Source organism: Arachis hypogaea, chromosome 13 (genome assembly GCF_003086295.3).
Source record: "Arachis hypogaea cultivar Tifrunner chromosome 13, arahy.Tifrunner.gnm2.J5K5, whole genome shotgun sequence".
NCBI classification, from domain to species: Eukaryota; Viridiplantae; Streptophyta; class Magnoliopsida; order Fabales; family Fabaceae; genus Arachis; species Arachis hypogaea.
In genome coordinates this window covers 121610423-121627738 of record NC_092048.1, presented here as the reverse complement: position 1 = coordinate 121627738, position 17316 = coordinate 121610423, and the positions used below count along the sequence as shown (strand labels likewise).

General features: G+C 37.4%; 1 protein-coding gene across 3 annotated transcripts; it reads left to right on the top strand.

The window, feature by feature from the left end:
- Window positions 1-5756: 5756 nt before the first annotated feature.
- Window positions 5757-16761, top strand: LOC140177995 (uric acid degradation bifunctional protein TTL-like). Of its 3 annotated transcripts, XM_072212412.1 has the most exons (7): window positions 5757-6433; window positions 6964-7032; window positions 9399-9511; window positions 14381-14598; window positions 14739-14840; window positions 16270-16363; window positions 16467-16761. In XM_072212412.1, exons 4-6 carry the CDS (start codon window positions 14395-14397, stop codon window positions 16357-16359), a joined length of 396 nt encoding a protein of 131 aa, XP_072068513.1. In that variant the 5' UTR covers window positions 5757-6433; window positions 6964-7032; window positions 9399-9511; window positions 14381-14394; the 3' UTR covers window positions 16360-16363; window positions 16467-16761. The 3 variants fall into 3 exon arrangements, 2 of the variants coding, with proteins under 2 accessions (XP_072068513.1, XP_072068512.1); XM_072212411.1 differs by lacking the exon at window positions 6964-7032; XR_011869932.1 differs by lacking the exon at window positions 6964-7032 and having other exon boundaries at window positions 5760-6433; window positions 16245-16363.
- The last annotated feature ends 555 nt before the right edge of the window (window positions 16762-17316 follow it).

Here is a 17316-nt window from a genome sequence, read left to right as displayed (position 1 = left end):
AACTTGATCCGCCATAAACTTATAATGAGATAGGTTGCAGGGGCCCTAGCATTAACTGGGTTCCACCATGTTTCGCGAGTAGGTGCAATGAGATGACATTCTGCACTGTTGAGTGCTTTGATAGAACGATGGAGGCCTGAAACTCACACCTTTCACCTTCTAGTCGGCAAAATGACTATGATACTAGAAGACGTGACCCATATACTTGGTCTCCCGATTAATTGGAAGGCCGTGACAGGAAGAATGGACTGCAGTCACCAATTCTTGGTGGAGAACTGCTTAGCTTGTTTTGGTAGGGTGCCTAGTCTGGATGATCATGTATTAAGGAAGATAAACATTGCATGGGTTTGGCGTTGCAAAGACACTGAATCGTTAGACACACCAGAGTTCATCAAGTGGTATGTTCGGACTCACATTTTCTGTGTGCTCGAAACAATTGTATTTTTAGACAAGTCGACAAATTTTTTGAACTCGAAGTTTTTATCTCTACTTTGAGATTTTTTTCACCGCATTCCACTCTATAGTTGGGGGTAGCTAGTTTGTCACATTTGTACAGGTCGTTGTGTCGTGCATCGCAATATAACTATAAAGAGATGGATGACCCCCTCATTCTGCTTTTTGTTTGGGTGTAGGAGCTAATGCCATTCTTAGCACCTATTCTTCGCAATGATCTCTCCGTTGTTGGTGTTCCACTTGCGCGTCGTCAATGGTTATCGTTGTTGTTGTTGTTGTTGTTGTTGTTGTTGTTGTTGTTGTTGTTGTTGTTGTAATCATTTTAATATTATTTAGGTGGAGTCATTAGCGTCGCTAACAAGATATATGCGAAGATCTACGGCACTTTAGGCGATAGCTAGATGATATGAGAGTTGACGACGTAGGTTTTAACAATTTACGATAAGCAGTTTATTATGTCTAATAATTTAACTCATCGGCGTCATGTTTACTGACGGTCGTATATGGGAGTGGTGGTTCCTAAAGACCTAGCTGTACATTTGTTTATGTTCTCTACAAAGTCTCCATTAATGTCATTTGAGTGTATAGAGTGGCACCCAACAGACTAAATAAGATGCCAATTTGGGCTTGCACAGCTTCGACCGGATGAACCATACCAGATTAGTGATGCTCACTGTAGGCAGTTGATCGGCGCACAGAACCATGATTGGAGTGACAAACAGAGGCTGGGTTGACATGTAGAGTTCTGACCACTATAATACATTGCAGCTAGGGGACAATATTGCAGATTTTCATCCTCTCCCGGTGTACTATAAGTAGTACATAGAGCAGTACGAAAATCACCTACGCCTTCAAGTAGAGTTCCCAGGGCAAAAGCCGATGTGAATGAACCGCAGGTGCAACCCCACCACCACCTGAACCTCAGTAGCCAAATCCCCCTTATGAGCGTTAGTTTCATATTTTTGTCTATGAGCACCAGTATCAGGCACCAGGCTATGAGCAACAGGTACAGGTATTATTAATTATTATTATCATTACTGTTATTGTTCTTATTATTATTATTATTATTGACACTAAATATTATAATTGCTATTATTATTATTATTATCATGAAGATACCAGCATACGAGCAGTTTCAGAAACTAGCATATGACCAATAGTTTCAAGGCATGACATATGACCAACAGCCTCAGCCTCCAGTTTACGAGCAACAACAACAGTACATACCGGAATAACAACAGTACCTGTTAGTCATCACTCCCTTTCAGAGCATGCTAGTAACTTCTCGATGTATCTAGAGTTGCATGCCATTGACCTTGCTCGTCCCTCTGAGGTTCCACGTATCAAATTGTTCGATTTGAATGAGTATCCGCAACAGGAAGAGGGATTTAGAAGGGATGACCAGCATCATGAGTATTATTGTGGTGGAGCGAATTCTCCAGACATGAGTGCTTCCAGTCTCTATGATACGGGCGAAGCCAGCATGCCAGATGTCAGTGCTTCTGACGGATACGGTGGTAGCGGACCTAGTGGTCTAGATGCGGGTGCTTTTGAAGGTCGTTCGTATAATCTACGGACACAGGTTACTCCCCCAGAAAAATACACCCCATCTCAGTATTGGAAGAAGGCGCCAAAGAAGTAGCATGTTGTGGTTTTCTTCACCTGTTGTCTACCTAAGTTTATCTTTAGTGTTGTGTTTCACATTATACGGTTGATTGTATGTTTAGATATTTATATTTTTTCTCGTCTTTATTACTATAAGTTTGGTTAGTTTTATTTTAACGCATACATAAATAAAATGCACATCATGCTGAAATAGGTAAAAAAGTTACAAAAGAAAGTGCACATGCTTAAATACGTTAAAAAAGTTGATGAGATAGTAAGAAATACAATAGAAAGCTTAACCACTATTGACCTCCGGCAGAGCTTAGACCTGCGCGCTGAGGACACCGGCTACAACTATGTCTCTCCTATCCATATATAGTACACCAGCGAGGACCACGCATATCCCGCGAATTGAAGTAGTGGGTTGATTTTGGTCGACTTTTAGTCATGCACCTTAATGTCCAATTGGCGATCACCTTCACCCCTCTATATCTAGCTCACGTAGATGGGTCACCCATCAAAACAAACTCGCATTTATAGACCTTGCAAATTTCATACATCTTGTACACATCATGTACATATGCTTGTCAATCAAGATTCTGGTTAGCGCAACATGCAAGAACGTGACGGCATGGAAGTCGCTTGACCTAGAAATCTCCACAATCACAGTGTTGTTGTGCAAGGTTAACAGTGTATATAGAACCATCTTGCATTTCACAAACCTCAAATATCTCATTGCGCCTGTCAAACTGATTGACCACAATGTTTCTTGTACGTTGAAAACTTTCTTAAACTCGTTTGGAGGCAGATTCTAAATAAGTGAATTCGTTACGGAAGCGCTCATGAGCCTCGATGCTCTTCCGAGTAAACAACTCGTTTAGCTGATAGAAAGTAAACCTAACAATGGCAGTCACAGAAAGGTTACGCGTACTCTTAAGGACAGAATTTATGCTCTCTACCAAATTTGTCATCATATGACCCCAACGATGAACCCTGTCAAATGCCAATACCCATTTCTCAATACCGATCTCATTACACCATCGAGTATATGCCTCACCCCGCTCTTTAAGCCTTTGGTAGTTTTTGTTGTACTTCTATTTTGTCCTAGAATAGCCTGTAGAATGAACCATGTAATCATAAGTAAATGCCATAAATTAGTATGCATAGAACCATAACAGAGAAGTCAAATACATGTGTTAACCATGAGTTTATGCAAGTACGGAGCCTTAAATCTCTTTAAGAAGTTGGACTCGATGTGCCTGATGCAGAACATGTGCCGTCTCTTGGTGGTGACCATACACCATTATTACGAGCCATTGCTGCATCGATGGAGTTATGGCGGTCGGACATAATGCCCACACCATCAATGGTAACAATATATCTCCACAAATTAGTTAGGAAAAACTCCCACGCGTCTGCCATCTCACCCTCCATGATGGCAAATACAATAGGCACAATGTTTTTGTTCCCGTCTTGTGCCACCGTAACTAAAAGTGTACCTTTATATTTTCTGTACAGGTGTGTGCCATCAACCTGCACCAATGACTTGCAGTGTTTAAATGCTATAATACACAGATAGAATCTCCAAAAAATACGATGGAGAACTCTTACACCTTAAACTTCCTCACTTTCATGATAAATCGGGAGCGTTTTTATTTGAACACGAGACCTTGGCATCTTCGTACTCATTGCTTTCAACCATACTAGCAGAGTCTGGTAAGAAACTTTCCAATCACCGAAAACTTTTGCGACCAATTTCTGCTTTGCCAACCAAACCTTACATTAACTTACAGTGTAGTTAAACCTGGATTGAACTTCTACAATAATAAACTTCACCTTTATCGATGGCTCTACTTCAACCAATGGCCTAATAGCACCTGCAATTGTGTCTGAGTCTAACTTGGCATGATCTTGTGAAATCGTTCCGATGGTGTACCTATGTTTGCCATTATATCTCCTGATCTTCCAACAACTTTTCTTTCAAATCAAGCTAGCTCGGATGAGCCAATCGCATCCTGCACCATACCCCTTGTATTTTGCATAGAATATCTGCGGTTCAGACTCATACACAGTGTAATCAACTCTTCTAGAGATAGTTTAGCTTTTGATTACAGATGTCACCGACTCTCTAGAACCAAATTCCATTCCAATACTAAACTCACAATCTTCTGCCGCAACATTGCCGTCACCTTCGACATGCGAACCACTGTTAGTCGGTCAAGGCAAATAAAAGAAATTGTAGTGGTATCTTTAATTAATAAACATAACATACCCATATTTGCATACTAAGAAAATTTCAAGGCATGCATGGCTGCGAGATCTAGAGTTTGCATAAAAGATGGAACACCAAAGGGGTGCTAGTTTACAAGTGCATCTGCTTCATTTTGGACAGCCGGATTGCCTGCCAAGTCTTCGTCATCGTTTTTGTCATCGACTTTGTAGTTGGCTTCAAACTCTTCTTTATTGTCGTTGTTATCTTCTTCCCAATTTAAATCCCTGAGCTCATCAACATTGACCTCCTCACCAACCGCATCCAGTCCCGTATGCTGTTCAAACTCAATATATAGCTCTATCATGGTTTATTGATAAATATAGAATATTTTCTGCATACATGCATTGTCAGTGATGAGAATTATTTGAAACTGTATCAGCCCACCAAATACTTGTACAAGATTTCTGTATAAAATGTTGTTCACCCACTTTGAAATGTGACTTTGTATGTTCTCACAAAGACCATTTTACAACTCTATAAAACTCATGGTGCATGGAATAGCAAAGAAAAATGGATATTCACAAATAAAAGTCACTCCTTCGTATGTGTTTGGTATAATCTGACCATTATAATATACTCACAAATTTACAATACCTTCTATAAACTCAACTTTATTTAACCCAACTTTTTTGACACTATTAATTGTCAAAAAACTCACAAGTAGGAAAGAAAGAGGAATGATGGTGAGGAACACATATGAACAAAGATGAATTGACAATGGTATTTATAGGTAAGACTCTCATTTATAATATTTTTTCTATACAAAATGCAAGCTGCGTTTTGTGTAAACACCGCGAAATAAATAAATAAATAGTCAATAAATTAATTATTATTCAAAGAAATTAGAAAATTAAATTTTTATAATTCAGAGGACTAGAAATACTAAAAATACAAATTTTGACACAAATTTTAAAGATTTTGGTCAAAAACCAGGCTAATGGGCCGAATTGGTTGGACCGGGCCCAAAGCGAGCCCAAGGCCAACCCATATAAGCCTTGCTTCGGCCTCCCTTCCCATTCATTAAAGCCACCCACGCTGAAAGAAGAGAGGAGAAGGTTAAGAACGTAACAAAAATCCTTATTCCTCCAAAAATTCAATCATCCATAACTTTCAATCCGAAGCACCAATTGATGAGCCATCAGTGGTTATGTGTTCGTCTCGGAATTCTCCTCAATTTTATCTGAACAAAGTGGTAAAAGATTTCCATTTCTTACCCAGTTCTTCCCCTCCTTAATTTTGTGAATTTTGAGTTTGGGTATTGAGAAATTGAATGATTTTGATGGTTCAGGTGAAGTCTAGGAGCGGATAATCACTGGGTTTTGTCCAATTAATCAGTGGGTAAGGTAAGAAACTGTTGAACCCTTGTGAATTATTGAACTAGTGAACCCTATAATGATTATAGTGATATTGTGTGAATTAGATTGTGTTCTTGTCGATTTGGAGTTCAATTTGGCGGTTTGGAACGAAATCCGGGTAATTAGGCTTGTGAAAGGAGAGATTCTTTAGGTGTTTCGAGCTTAGGGATAAATCAGCCAAGGTATGATTTTGGTTTCACTACAAGGGACGCGGCTCTTACCTGCGGAAAATTAGCAGCCTTCTTCCAATGCGCTGCAAATCCAGTGAGATGCTCCAGTTCTTGTTGTGGTCTGAGGGTCCGCTTCCAATAGATCCGAATTGATGGCCGTTTCGTCCCAACCGCATCCAATAACAGGGTGGGGGTGCAGTTCTTGTTGCATTCTGGGAGTCCACTTCCAATAGATCTGAATTAGAAGCGGTTTTGGTCCCAACTGCACCCAATAACAGGGTAGGTGGGGGTGTTTCATTAAAGTACCCCAATCAAACTATTTCAGCGCCGAGAAACCTTCCTCCTTTTGGCATGAACCCTAGCAAAGCAAAGGCGTCAATCCCTGGTCTCCTTCCACCACCGTCCGTGACTCATCCCTCATTTCATTAAAGGGTCGTCCAAGTCTTCCCCCTTCTTCTGTGCACCTCCGTGACGTCGTCGGCGGTCGCCCCAACCATCCGTCCCGGTGTCGTCGTCGGTAGCCTTCCCCGTTGCCCTTGCCCTGTTCTGCGCCGATCACCCCCTATCCCCTCTCTCAGGTTCGTTCTTGTCCCCTCCCCCAATTTAATTTGAATGGTTGTCGTTAAATTAATTTTGCTACAATTTCATCCCTGTGCCATGTGAACTTTTGCTGTCAAAAGCATGTGAGGAACGATCCTCTCCCTCATATGTTCCTATTTTCTCCCCCAATGTAACATGCATATTTGATTTTTTTTCCAATTTCTAAACCCTGAGACTTGATATGTCTGTACTTAGTGCAATTTCATATTGGAATCCAGTTTTGCACTTTCGATTTGGCTTAAACTAATGTACTTCCTGCATGACTGTGTGGTTGACTAAATTAAGTAGAATCCACTTTTAGTAAGCAAGAATATTGGGTGCTTTATCAAACTCTCTATGAACTGTATGTTCTCTTATTCCTGGCTTGTTTTTCATCCATTCAATTCAGGCAAGTCTTTATTCATAATCCTGTCTGTTTTGAATACTAAATTAAGTTTGAGAGACAACGCAAAGAGTTTTTACTTGGATTCCTCAGCTTCTTGTTGAGCTTGTTTCTTGCATGATTCAGATAAACTTAGCTGCTCCCTCACTTTCTTCAAATCCTCTCTCAGATGAGAAACCTGAGATTCCAATTCAGGTATTTTGCTTGGCCTTTTCCTTTAATACCAAAAGAAAAATCATAACAAAAAATTGTACATTACATAATTCAATGAAAAAATACCAAAGGAATCAATTGAGTCTCCGACATATGTAAACAAATTTCAATCACAATTGTTGCATATACAATAATGCCATCAACCTTCACAGTTTACACGTAAATGGAATCAATAACCGGTTATTATAACAGTAAATAGGGTAGCTTATTCTATCCACTCTCCTTAAAAAGGCAATTTAATAAAACTTAGTCTAATAATATAATAAAACTGCATAACCAAAATTGTGTATGATTTTGTGTTGCAAAGGTTCCAAGTTCCGAGACATAACATATTGCTAAGGAAACAGTGTTATTAATTTGAAAGAAAGTACCTCAGGAGCATGGCTTCTAGGTGATCTTCTTTCAATGATTTTGGGGCTTCTATCTTTTGATGTTGTTCTATGCACTTGATTTAATGTTGATGCATAATCAATGTTGAACTAGAGCTTCTTGCTTCTTTTTCTTGTTGATTTATACTTCAATAATTGGAATATAGTTAAACTCAATCATCATGTTCCAAATAATTAATCCAAATAATTAATCTTGTCCTATTAATCGTTTCTGAGATTGAGATGTTCTATACTAGGCTTTAAATTCATCACTATTTTAAAGTTTGATAGAAAGTGATATATATTCAGAGAACTTTTATATATCAGTGTTTTTCTATGCCATTGGAAATAAGAGGTAAAGATTAAGATTATTACACTTGTTCATTGGGTAAAAAAGCTCACAACTTGGCTTCTCTTAGTATAACTGAATTGTCAGCTTATCTTTTTCTCTTGATTCTTTTCCAAGATTATTTTAGTCTTTGTCTTGATCAGTTACATCAAGGCATCATATGCTACATTACATATATTTAATTTTTGGTAATCTCCACTTTGTTCGTTCTTAATTCAACTATAATTAATTAACCCAATACTGGTAAGCGTGACATCTCCAACAGTAAGATGACTTGGCTAAGAAATCAAATAGCCTTTTAAATTGGTTAATTAGAGTATTAGACCCATGTTAGTTAATATGATCAAATAGGTATTTTAGTTAAACTCATTTTGGTTAATTAATTTTATATTGGTGTAGAGACTAAAATAAATTCAATTAACCAATTTGAAATACATATTTAATCATACTGAAGTCTTAATACTACACTTTAGCGTTCTATTGTCAGTACTCTGCGTTAACATCAATTGAATTATAGATGAATGGAGATTTGAGATTTATAAACTCAGGAACTAATTTGGTCATTTCCAAAAATTAAAAACTGTTTTGATAAACATTGAAAAATTTAGAGACTAAAGTTAGCGTTTTCTCATATTTACTTTGTACCATTACTATTGCAATTACTGTTATTAATTATACAAAACTTCTTTTAGCACCGTATAGATTAATTAAATTATTACTATTGGTATTAGTATTGTTATTGTGATTGTGGTTTAGTGCATAATGCATGAGTTAATTATTATTGACCGTCAACTCACATTAACAATTATAAAAGAAATTAAAGATAATTATTTTGATTTTCTTGGACAAGCACGGGTTTGTTTGATTTTTTGTGAGGATTATTGAAAAAGGAATGGAATTTTAGGTTCTTTGTTTGAATTTTCTTTATGCTTAAAGCATTTGATTCCATTCTAATATCTCTTTTCTAAGATTGAAATGTTCTATACTAGAATTTAAATTCATCACTATTTTAAAGTTCGATAGAAAGTGATATATATTCAGAGAACTTTTGTATATCAGTGTTTTTCTATGCCATTGGAAATAAGAGGCAAAAATTAAGATTATTACACTTGTTCATTGGGTAAAAAAACTCACAACTTGGCTTCTCTTAGTATAACTGAATTGTCAGCTTATCTTTTTCTCTTGATTCTTTTCCAAGATTATTTTAGTCTTTGTCTTGACCAGTTACACCAAGGCATCATATTCCTCACTAAAAAAATAATTGTTTTCCATATAATATATTATTCTGATGGAACTTTTAAACTTAATTAAGTTCTTTTTCTCCCTAAAGTTCATTTTTTAAATATTATTGATTGTCCTCCTATGCATTATTTAATTTTTCTCTAGTCCCTTTTCTTATGCTACAAAATGTGCTCCTTACACAATCTTCTTCCCTCTTAATCTATAAATTCATTATTCTTCTCATATATACTACAGTTATTATGTGATTGCTTGATGACCATATGACTTTAGCATAGGTACTTACAATTCAAAGGGGTTGAAAATTATGCATAAATGATTAGCGCGTTGACTGTGACATGCATCATATCACTGTTCACACATTAATATTTTCATGTTTCTGCTTGTTTCAGCTTGATAACATTGACTTAGACTTATCACAGTCCTTGGAGCTATATTATCCCATAACTTCACAGCTCCTACTCCAGAATCAAAGCTTCCTTTAGCTTACACTTGTTCTATTCAGGTGGGTTAAAAGATGAAACATTTAATTACTTTTTATACATTATATTTCATCATCAGGCTGCATCTAAAACTATTTAAGAAATGCTTATACATTATAAGTCTATCGAACTTTAAAATAGTGATGAATTTAAAATACTTCAATATCTGGTTCTGGAGGTACATTGAATCCAAATAGTTAATCTTGTCCCGTTAACAAAGATGGCTTATAGTTCTGCTTTGCTAACTAATTTTAATGTGAATTTTTTAAGAACTATACCAGCAAATGCTTGAACGAATGAAAGAAAGAAAGCAATTATTGGTTATAAAATTCTTGAATAATATACAGTTAATAGCTTAGAAGTTAGTTGAAGATAATTACAACCTCACAAGATGTACAAAATAATGAGTCAATCGTATTTATTCCATACTCAAATGAAGTCTTCATTTATTTTATTATATATCTTGTGTTCTTATTTGATATAATTAATGGGTCAGTCATATTTCATATAATTTCAGTTTCACAATTTTAATATATAAGAACTTCAAACTGATTCTTTAAGAATTAAATATTAAACATAAAAAGGTCAACTGAACTTGAACACCCCCTGATATATTGTAATACTATATTAATTATCATTTTATTATTTCTCAGATTAATATAATATACCTCTTTTTCTTTTTCTTTTTTAAGGAAGAAATTTTATTTTCCATTTCAAATATTTGGCATTGGACCCAGAGTTTCTTTCTTCCAGTAATTTTTTTTGAAAGTGCAGAATTATTCAATGAGTAAGAAATTTTCTTTTATTTTTCTGTTAGCTGTGTATTATCCTGGATGCTAGTAAATGTGTGTTTTATTATTCGGTTTAAGAGTTATTCTCCCATTATATATCAAGTGTTAATTATTTACTTTTTTCTCGTGGTCTAACTTTGTTTTACTATGTGTCGTCGTTCTATTTTTTCATTAAACTACATATTGATAAGAGTTGGATTTCAAAGTCGCGAGTTGGTGCAGAATATAGGAACGGTTTGACCATATTCCTAGATTTTGCATTTTTCAATGCATCATCTGATGGGATGATACGTTGTCCATGTCTGAAGTGTGGGTTCCACCTCTTACAAAATAGAGAGGATGCGTTCGATCATTTGGTGATAAACCCTTTTCCATCTAGTTACACATTTTGGATCCATCACGGTGAGAGACGTGGGGTCGAGAGCTCTTGTGATGGACAAGAAGATCAATCTGAACAAAATTTCAATGCCCCGATGCTTGATATGGTCCACGAGGTATTCAACTTCTCAGGGCTTCCCGGCCACGAAGAAGACTCAGAGAATGAACATGACGACGGCGCTATGGATGAGTTGCCTTACCTATACAATGAACCTAGTCGAGAGACCCGCAACTTTCACGACCTACTCGAAGACGGGGAGCAGGAGTTATACCCAGGATTTTCAAAGTTCTCTAAGTTGTCTTTCTTTGTGAGGCTCTATCACATAAAGTCCATGTGCGGAGTGAGAGATAAGGCCTTCGGAATAATTTGGAGTTGCTCGCGGATGCCTTTGAGCATGCCCGGATTCCATCCACTGTGCACGATGCCAAGAAATTCATAAGAAAACTAGGCCTCGCATACAAGAAGATAGATGCATGTCCAAATGACTGCATGCTATACCAGGGCAACGACCAAGAGCTGACCAAATGCAAGCAGTGTAGGAGATCGAGATGGAAGCATAAGACTAAGAAGAACTCTAGGGTGAGGATCAAGATGGTTGTTAAGAAGAATGGCAAACCACAGGCGGTGAAGATTCTTCGTTACTTCCCCCTTATTCCACGATTGCAAAGGTTATATATGTCTAGTAAGACAACCGTTGACATGTTGTGGCATAAGAGAGGTCCTAACTCTGATGGTATGTATAGGCATCCAATGGGACGCCGAGGCATGGAAGTCATTTGACATACGATATCCTGACTTCTCTCGTGATCCGCGCAGTGTTTGCCTAGCATTAGCTAGCGATGGCTTTAACCCTTTTGGGAACATGAGCTCGAAGTACTCAATTTGGCCCGTGGTTCTTATCCCGTATAACATGCCGCCTTGGATTTGCATGAAACCCACTTCATTTATCCTCCCTATGATTATTGCTGGTCCTAAAATGCCTGGAAATGACATAGATGTGTACCTAGAGCCGTTGATCACCGAGTTGAAGCAATTATGGCAGGGTGTTGAAACTTATGATGCAGTCGAGAAAAAAAACCTTCAAGATGTTTGCTGCGTTGATGTGGACAATCAGTGATTTTCCAGGCCTGGGCAACTTATCTGGGTGGAACACGTACGGTGGGAGAGCCTGTCCTGCGTGCAATTTGGATGCTGAAACTAACTGGCTCACACACAGCCAGAAATGGTGTTTCATGGGTCATCGTCGCTTTCTGAATCATGACCACAAATACAGAAAAAACCGGTACTCCTTTGATGGAAAGATAGAGGATAGAGGTCCACCTATCAAAGTCTCTGGTGGAGACATTATCCGGCAGTTAGAGGGTGTGCATGTCCAACTTGGCAAGGTGCAATCGGTTACGGGGAAAAGGACACGTGGACAGCAAACTGCCGTGCAAGACGAGACTCCTTGGAAGAAGAGGAGTATATTCTTTGAGCTGCCATATTAGGAGAACAATGGATTGCGTCACAACCTTGATGTCATGCACATAGAGAAGAATGTGTGCGACAACATAGTTTTCACCATAATGAACGAGAAAGGTAAGTCTAAAGACTACATTAAAGCTCGAAGAGACCTCCAATCGATGGGAATCAAGCATGATTTGTGGCCATGGGAAGACAAAAAGTACCCATCCGCCATCTTTACTATGACCAATCCACAGAAGGAGCTCTTTCTAAGGACTATCAAGAACGTCGTCTTTCCAGATGGATACTCTAGCAACATTTTCCGCTGTGTGGACTTACGACAGTGCAAGTTGTCGGGCATGAAAAGCCACGACTGTCACATTCTAATGGAATATCTACTTCCAATCGCGTTAAGGAATGCATTGCCTGCCCCAATGTCTTCTGTCCTGGCGGATTTGTCATCCTTTTTTTGCCGATTATGCAGTAAATTCATAGACCCTCAACAACTTCCTCTCCTTCAGGATCACGTGGTTCATACTCTGTGTCGCATGGAGATGATTTTCCCTCCTTATTTCTTCACAGTGATGGTTCACTTGACAGTGCATCTGGTCGAGGAGGTGCATCTCGGTGGCCCAGTGCATTATCGGTGGATGTACCCAATTGAACGGTAATTATTAAACAAAATTATCTATTTTGCTTTTAATCAGTGCTTATGACACATGTTATATTCCCAAAGGTACCTATGCCGTCTCAAGCAGTACGTGCGTAACAGATCACAACCAGAGGGCTCAATTGCAGAGGGATACTTATCTGAGGAGATTCTCATATTCTGTTCAAGGTACTTAGATAATGTCGAGAGTAGGATTAATCGACCATTGCGTGTTGACGATCGACTGCGTGAACTCATGCCTGATGAGAGTGCAACCATGTTCCTCGAGGTTGGAAAGGCAGTCAGGGCTGCTTCTTTTTACACCCTCACACCAACTGAAAAATTCCAAGCTCACCGTCACGTATTGGTCAATTGCCTGGCTGTGGAAAAGTATCTTGAGTAAGTGCATTTGAAAGTATCGACTTCGTATGAACTTCTATAGTTGGAGAACCTGACATGACATTTTTGTGACATTTCCAGTGAGTTTAGGGTGATCATAAAAAGAAAGTTACGAAGTAGGACAAGGTCCCAGTCTCACAAAAACAGTGTTGTGCACAGAGAACTTTCCGATTGGTTCAGGCGTAAGGTGAATCCTGGTATCATTTATACATTTACATATTCAAATGATGTCATATTGTTTGTATCCCAAGATCATGAAACTTGTAATTTATCAACTGCCAGGTTCCATTGGGAAGCACCATGCACCCGAACGAATTGCAGTGGCTTGCATGTGGGCCCAATGTTCAAGTTAGCCGCTATACATCTTACAACGTAAATGGATTTAAATTCAGAACCCTCTCGAGAGAGGAAGGGTTGAAAACCCAAAATAGTGGGGTGTATGTCACTTCTGACACTAGGAGTTATGCAAGCAAGCGCGACAGTAATGTTGCTGTTGGTGGCGTCTCGTATTACGAAAAACTAGTGGACATCATTGAGTTAAATTACAGCGGTCAATTCACAGTCGTCTTGTTTAAATGTATCTGAGCAAACACCACCTCTGGCAGAGGCATAAAACAAGACTCTATGGGGCACACAGTGGTTAACTTCTCTCATCCAATTCATACCGGTGATCAGGAAGATGACGAACCGTACATTCTTGCATCCGAGGCTCACCTTGTATACTATGTGGAGGATGATGCTGATAAAGAATGGAGTGTGGTAATCCATGTGAACCCAAGGGACATGTTTGAAATGGGTGAAGACATAGGATAGTGTCAGTTCGAACTTTCTCCCCAACCGACTCTACCTGGCTTGGCTGAGTTTGACGTCGAAGGTTTGTCATTGAGACGGGACGACGATTTAGAGGAACCAACCACTGATGCCATCGATAATTGCGAAGAGGCTGCCTATGTATAGATGTCTTTAGATACTAATTTAGGACATGTGCAATATTATTCTGTGCATAGCACTGTTGAGGGTTATAAACTTGCATAATTATTAATTAGCAACGAGCATACAATAGATATTAGACCATGGAAACACTTGATGTATACTGCTCATTATTTACAATTAATCCACCTGGAGATTGTGATTTTATTATCATATTTTGTCCTGAAGTTATGTAATTTGGTAGCATGTTACTAGATTGTAATTGACGTTGTATTATGACTGACATGATCGAAGTTACCAGGGAAATTGGAAGAGATGGACCTTTTTCTTTGTGCCTCTAGAATCTTATTTTGCAAGGTGATGATTGAAGCCTCCTCGTTCTCTTCGCTAGAGCACGCAACATCATTCGCAAGAGAACCGTGGTTCAACATGTTGCCAATTCAGTCTTGGCTGAATACATTCTCAGCACACAGGCACATAGGTGATGATGTTACTATTGCGCATGGAGATATTAGGACGGTACGTTGTCATATGTCTGCTCGTAAAAAGGCTGTTTGGCTATATTTCAACCTGCCGTACTCAAGCCAGATGTTTTATTGTCTGTAACTAAAAGGCACGTTCAAAAAGGCCTAACATATTTGAAACTCTGAACATTGCAGGGATTGCTTCAATTCGCAACAAAGTACCGCAAGAAATTCGGCTTCGGGTTCGTCACTAGCACGAACCTGTTCCTTTTGCAACAAATGCTGGAGGAGGTGCAGGTAAAGTTTGGATTTTTTGTGATTTGTTTAGCCATCTAGTTGGGTACAATTGTTTAACTCAATGGTGATATGGCCAGTTGCTGACCTTTATTTTGTGAAATGAGGTACTGAATGGGTAAGTAAATAAATATATGCATGTTCCTAGAATCTTCCAATAAGCATGATTTGTACACCGAAACATGATGATGGATTTTTCAGATTATTAATTGTAGCAGTACTGTATTAGTGTGATAGTTTCTTGTTTCAGTTGGAACATTGTTAGTGCATCTTGTTAGTGCAATGAACGTGACTGAATATTATAAATACGTAGGATTCTAGCTCTTCTTGATTGTATGTAGTTGCTGACAGCCTGGTAGCTGACCTAGGAATAAGATATATACAATGGTTGTGCATTGGTTTTAACCCCAATAGCTTTTTTTAAGGAATGGATTTTACTTTGCCAACTGGCACCTGTTATTGCTCTATTTGCATTGCACACTTTTTAATTTACATGTCCATTTGGTACTTTATTTTACACAGTGTCGTTTGTTAATCTATTGAAAAGGTGGAGTATGGTATAGAATGCACTTGGCATCAGGCTTTAGTAAAGATACATGGTTCATTTTATAATTTACTTGCTGATGTAGAAGATATATTAGTAAATTTACATATTCTAAAATCAGCAAGACAGATTTCTAATTTACTCACACATTTAAGATTAGCTTATTTATACTCTTCTAAAAAATCACTCCTTTTTATTATGTACGTATTGAGGTGCAATTCTTTGAATTTCTGTAGTGAAATGTCAAGGTGATGAATTCTTATTTTGTTGTTGGAATACACTTTCTTACTTGCATAGATGCCTATCTATATGAAATGTCCATTTGAGAACACGCTTTCTTACTTTCCTTGTATGAAATGTTGCAAGATAATTTTTTTTCCTTCTCTTTTTTTTCCTATTTTATGAATGATCTGGTGTCTCTAAGATACTCCCTATAACCTTTATTCTGTTTAGTACTTTGTATGCTTGAACTCCTGTGATACCTTTCTTGGAATTTATTTTGAGGATTGTTTTATCAATCTGATTCAGGATGGCTTCATACATTATTCCTTCTTATTGTATCTTGTATTCTTTTTTTTCTTCTATCTTATATTCCCCTTCCAGATTCCAAGTGTTGACCTTAGCATGTTCATGTGTAGGTAGAATAGAACACATATACCTGATTTATATTTCTGTTTGGTCTGGATGGTTCTGAAAATGATTGTGTTTGAATGGTACTTTATTAGTTACTTAGCTACCACAATTTCCATAGGGCATGTTCTTAAGTTGACACGTGAAGCTTTAAATGTTGCTGAAGTATCTAGAAAGTGCCTCTGGTTAGTATTGTTGATGACTTCTAGCTACCAATTACTGCACATTTTCAGTTGGAACCTCTTTATATTTGTGAAGGCACGCTATCAGAATAGTCTGCAGGTTAAACTTGATATTGCATCTCGGGAGGAATTCACTCTTATAGAAAGAGGTCTTACGAAACTTTAGAAACGTAAGCCAAACCAGCAGTTTATAACATCGAGCTATTTTGTGATTTGGTTTTTGGTAAAATTTGTAAATTCTAATAACTTGGTTGCTTATGGTGTATCCGTCAGGTTTGGCTCGGGAAAAGACTCAAGAAGTACCGGAAGAGACAGGCAAGATAGTTCAAGATTCAATGTTCGAAGAAGACGTTATGCTAGATAGTTCTGATGAGGTTGTCTCTAAAGGACAACAACCTTCCATCATAACCTTTGACCTCAATAAAACTCCAGAGGAGAATGATATCTGTTGACTCAACGCTTTATTATTAGTCTGGCTTATCTTATGAAATATTGGGACTAAATTGAACAATGTGACTGTTTGTGTTTTTTCCTTTGGATATTGAATTTGATGAAGTAGCTATGAATTTGGAGGAGATTAATCTCAAATTAGTATATAATTCTTGAATTAATTTATATTGTGACTTGTTGGATTAATGGTTCGTACGAATTCAAGATTTTTATATTACCGATTTGTCATATATATACCTTTTTAAATGTAATACAAATATAAATGCACAAACCTAGGTGGTGAAACTACTTATTAAACTACATTATGTAATCATGACTATCACATGGGCAAAATGACATGAATTAATTAATAGCCATGATTTGATTAAACAATATCTATAGCTACATCCTGAATTCATAACCTAAAATATCGAAATAGTTTAATTTATCCAAATAATTTACCAATTTAGTTTACACCAAATTAATGCACTCATTAATTTATAATTAGTTATAATATTATTATAATATAACGATAAAAAATATTAGTATCACCGTAACAATAATGAGTTGTTATTATTATTATTATAAGTAGTATTACATTCTATATATTAGTAATAACATTATGATATTAATAAGAAAATTTTTTATGTTTTTATTTAAATTTACTTTCAAGTAGATTAAGAATACAACAACA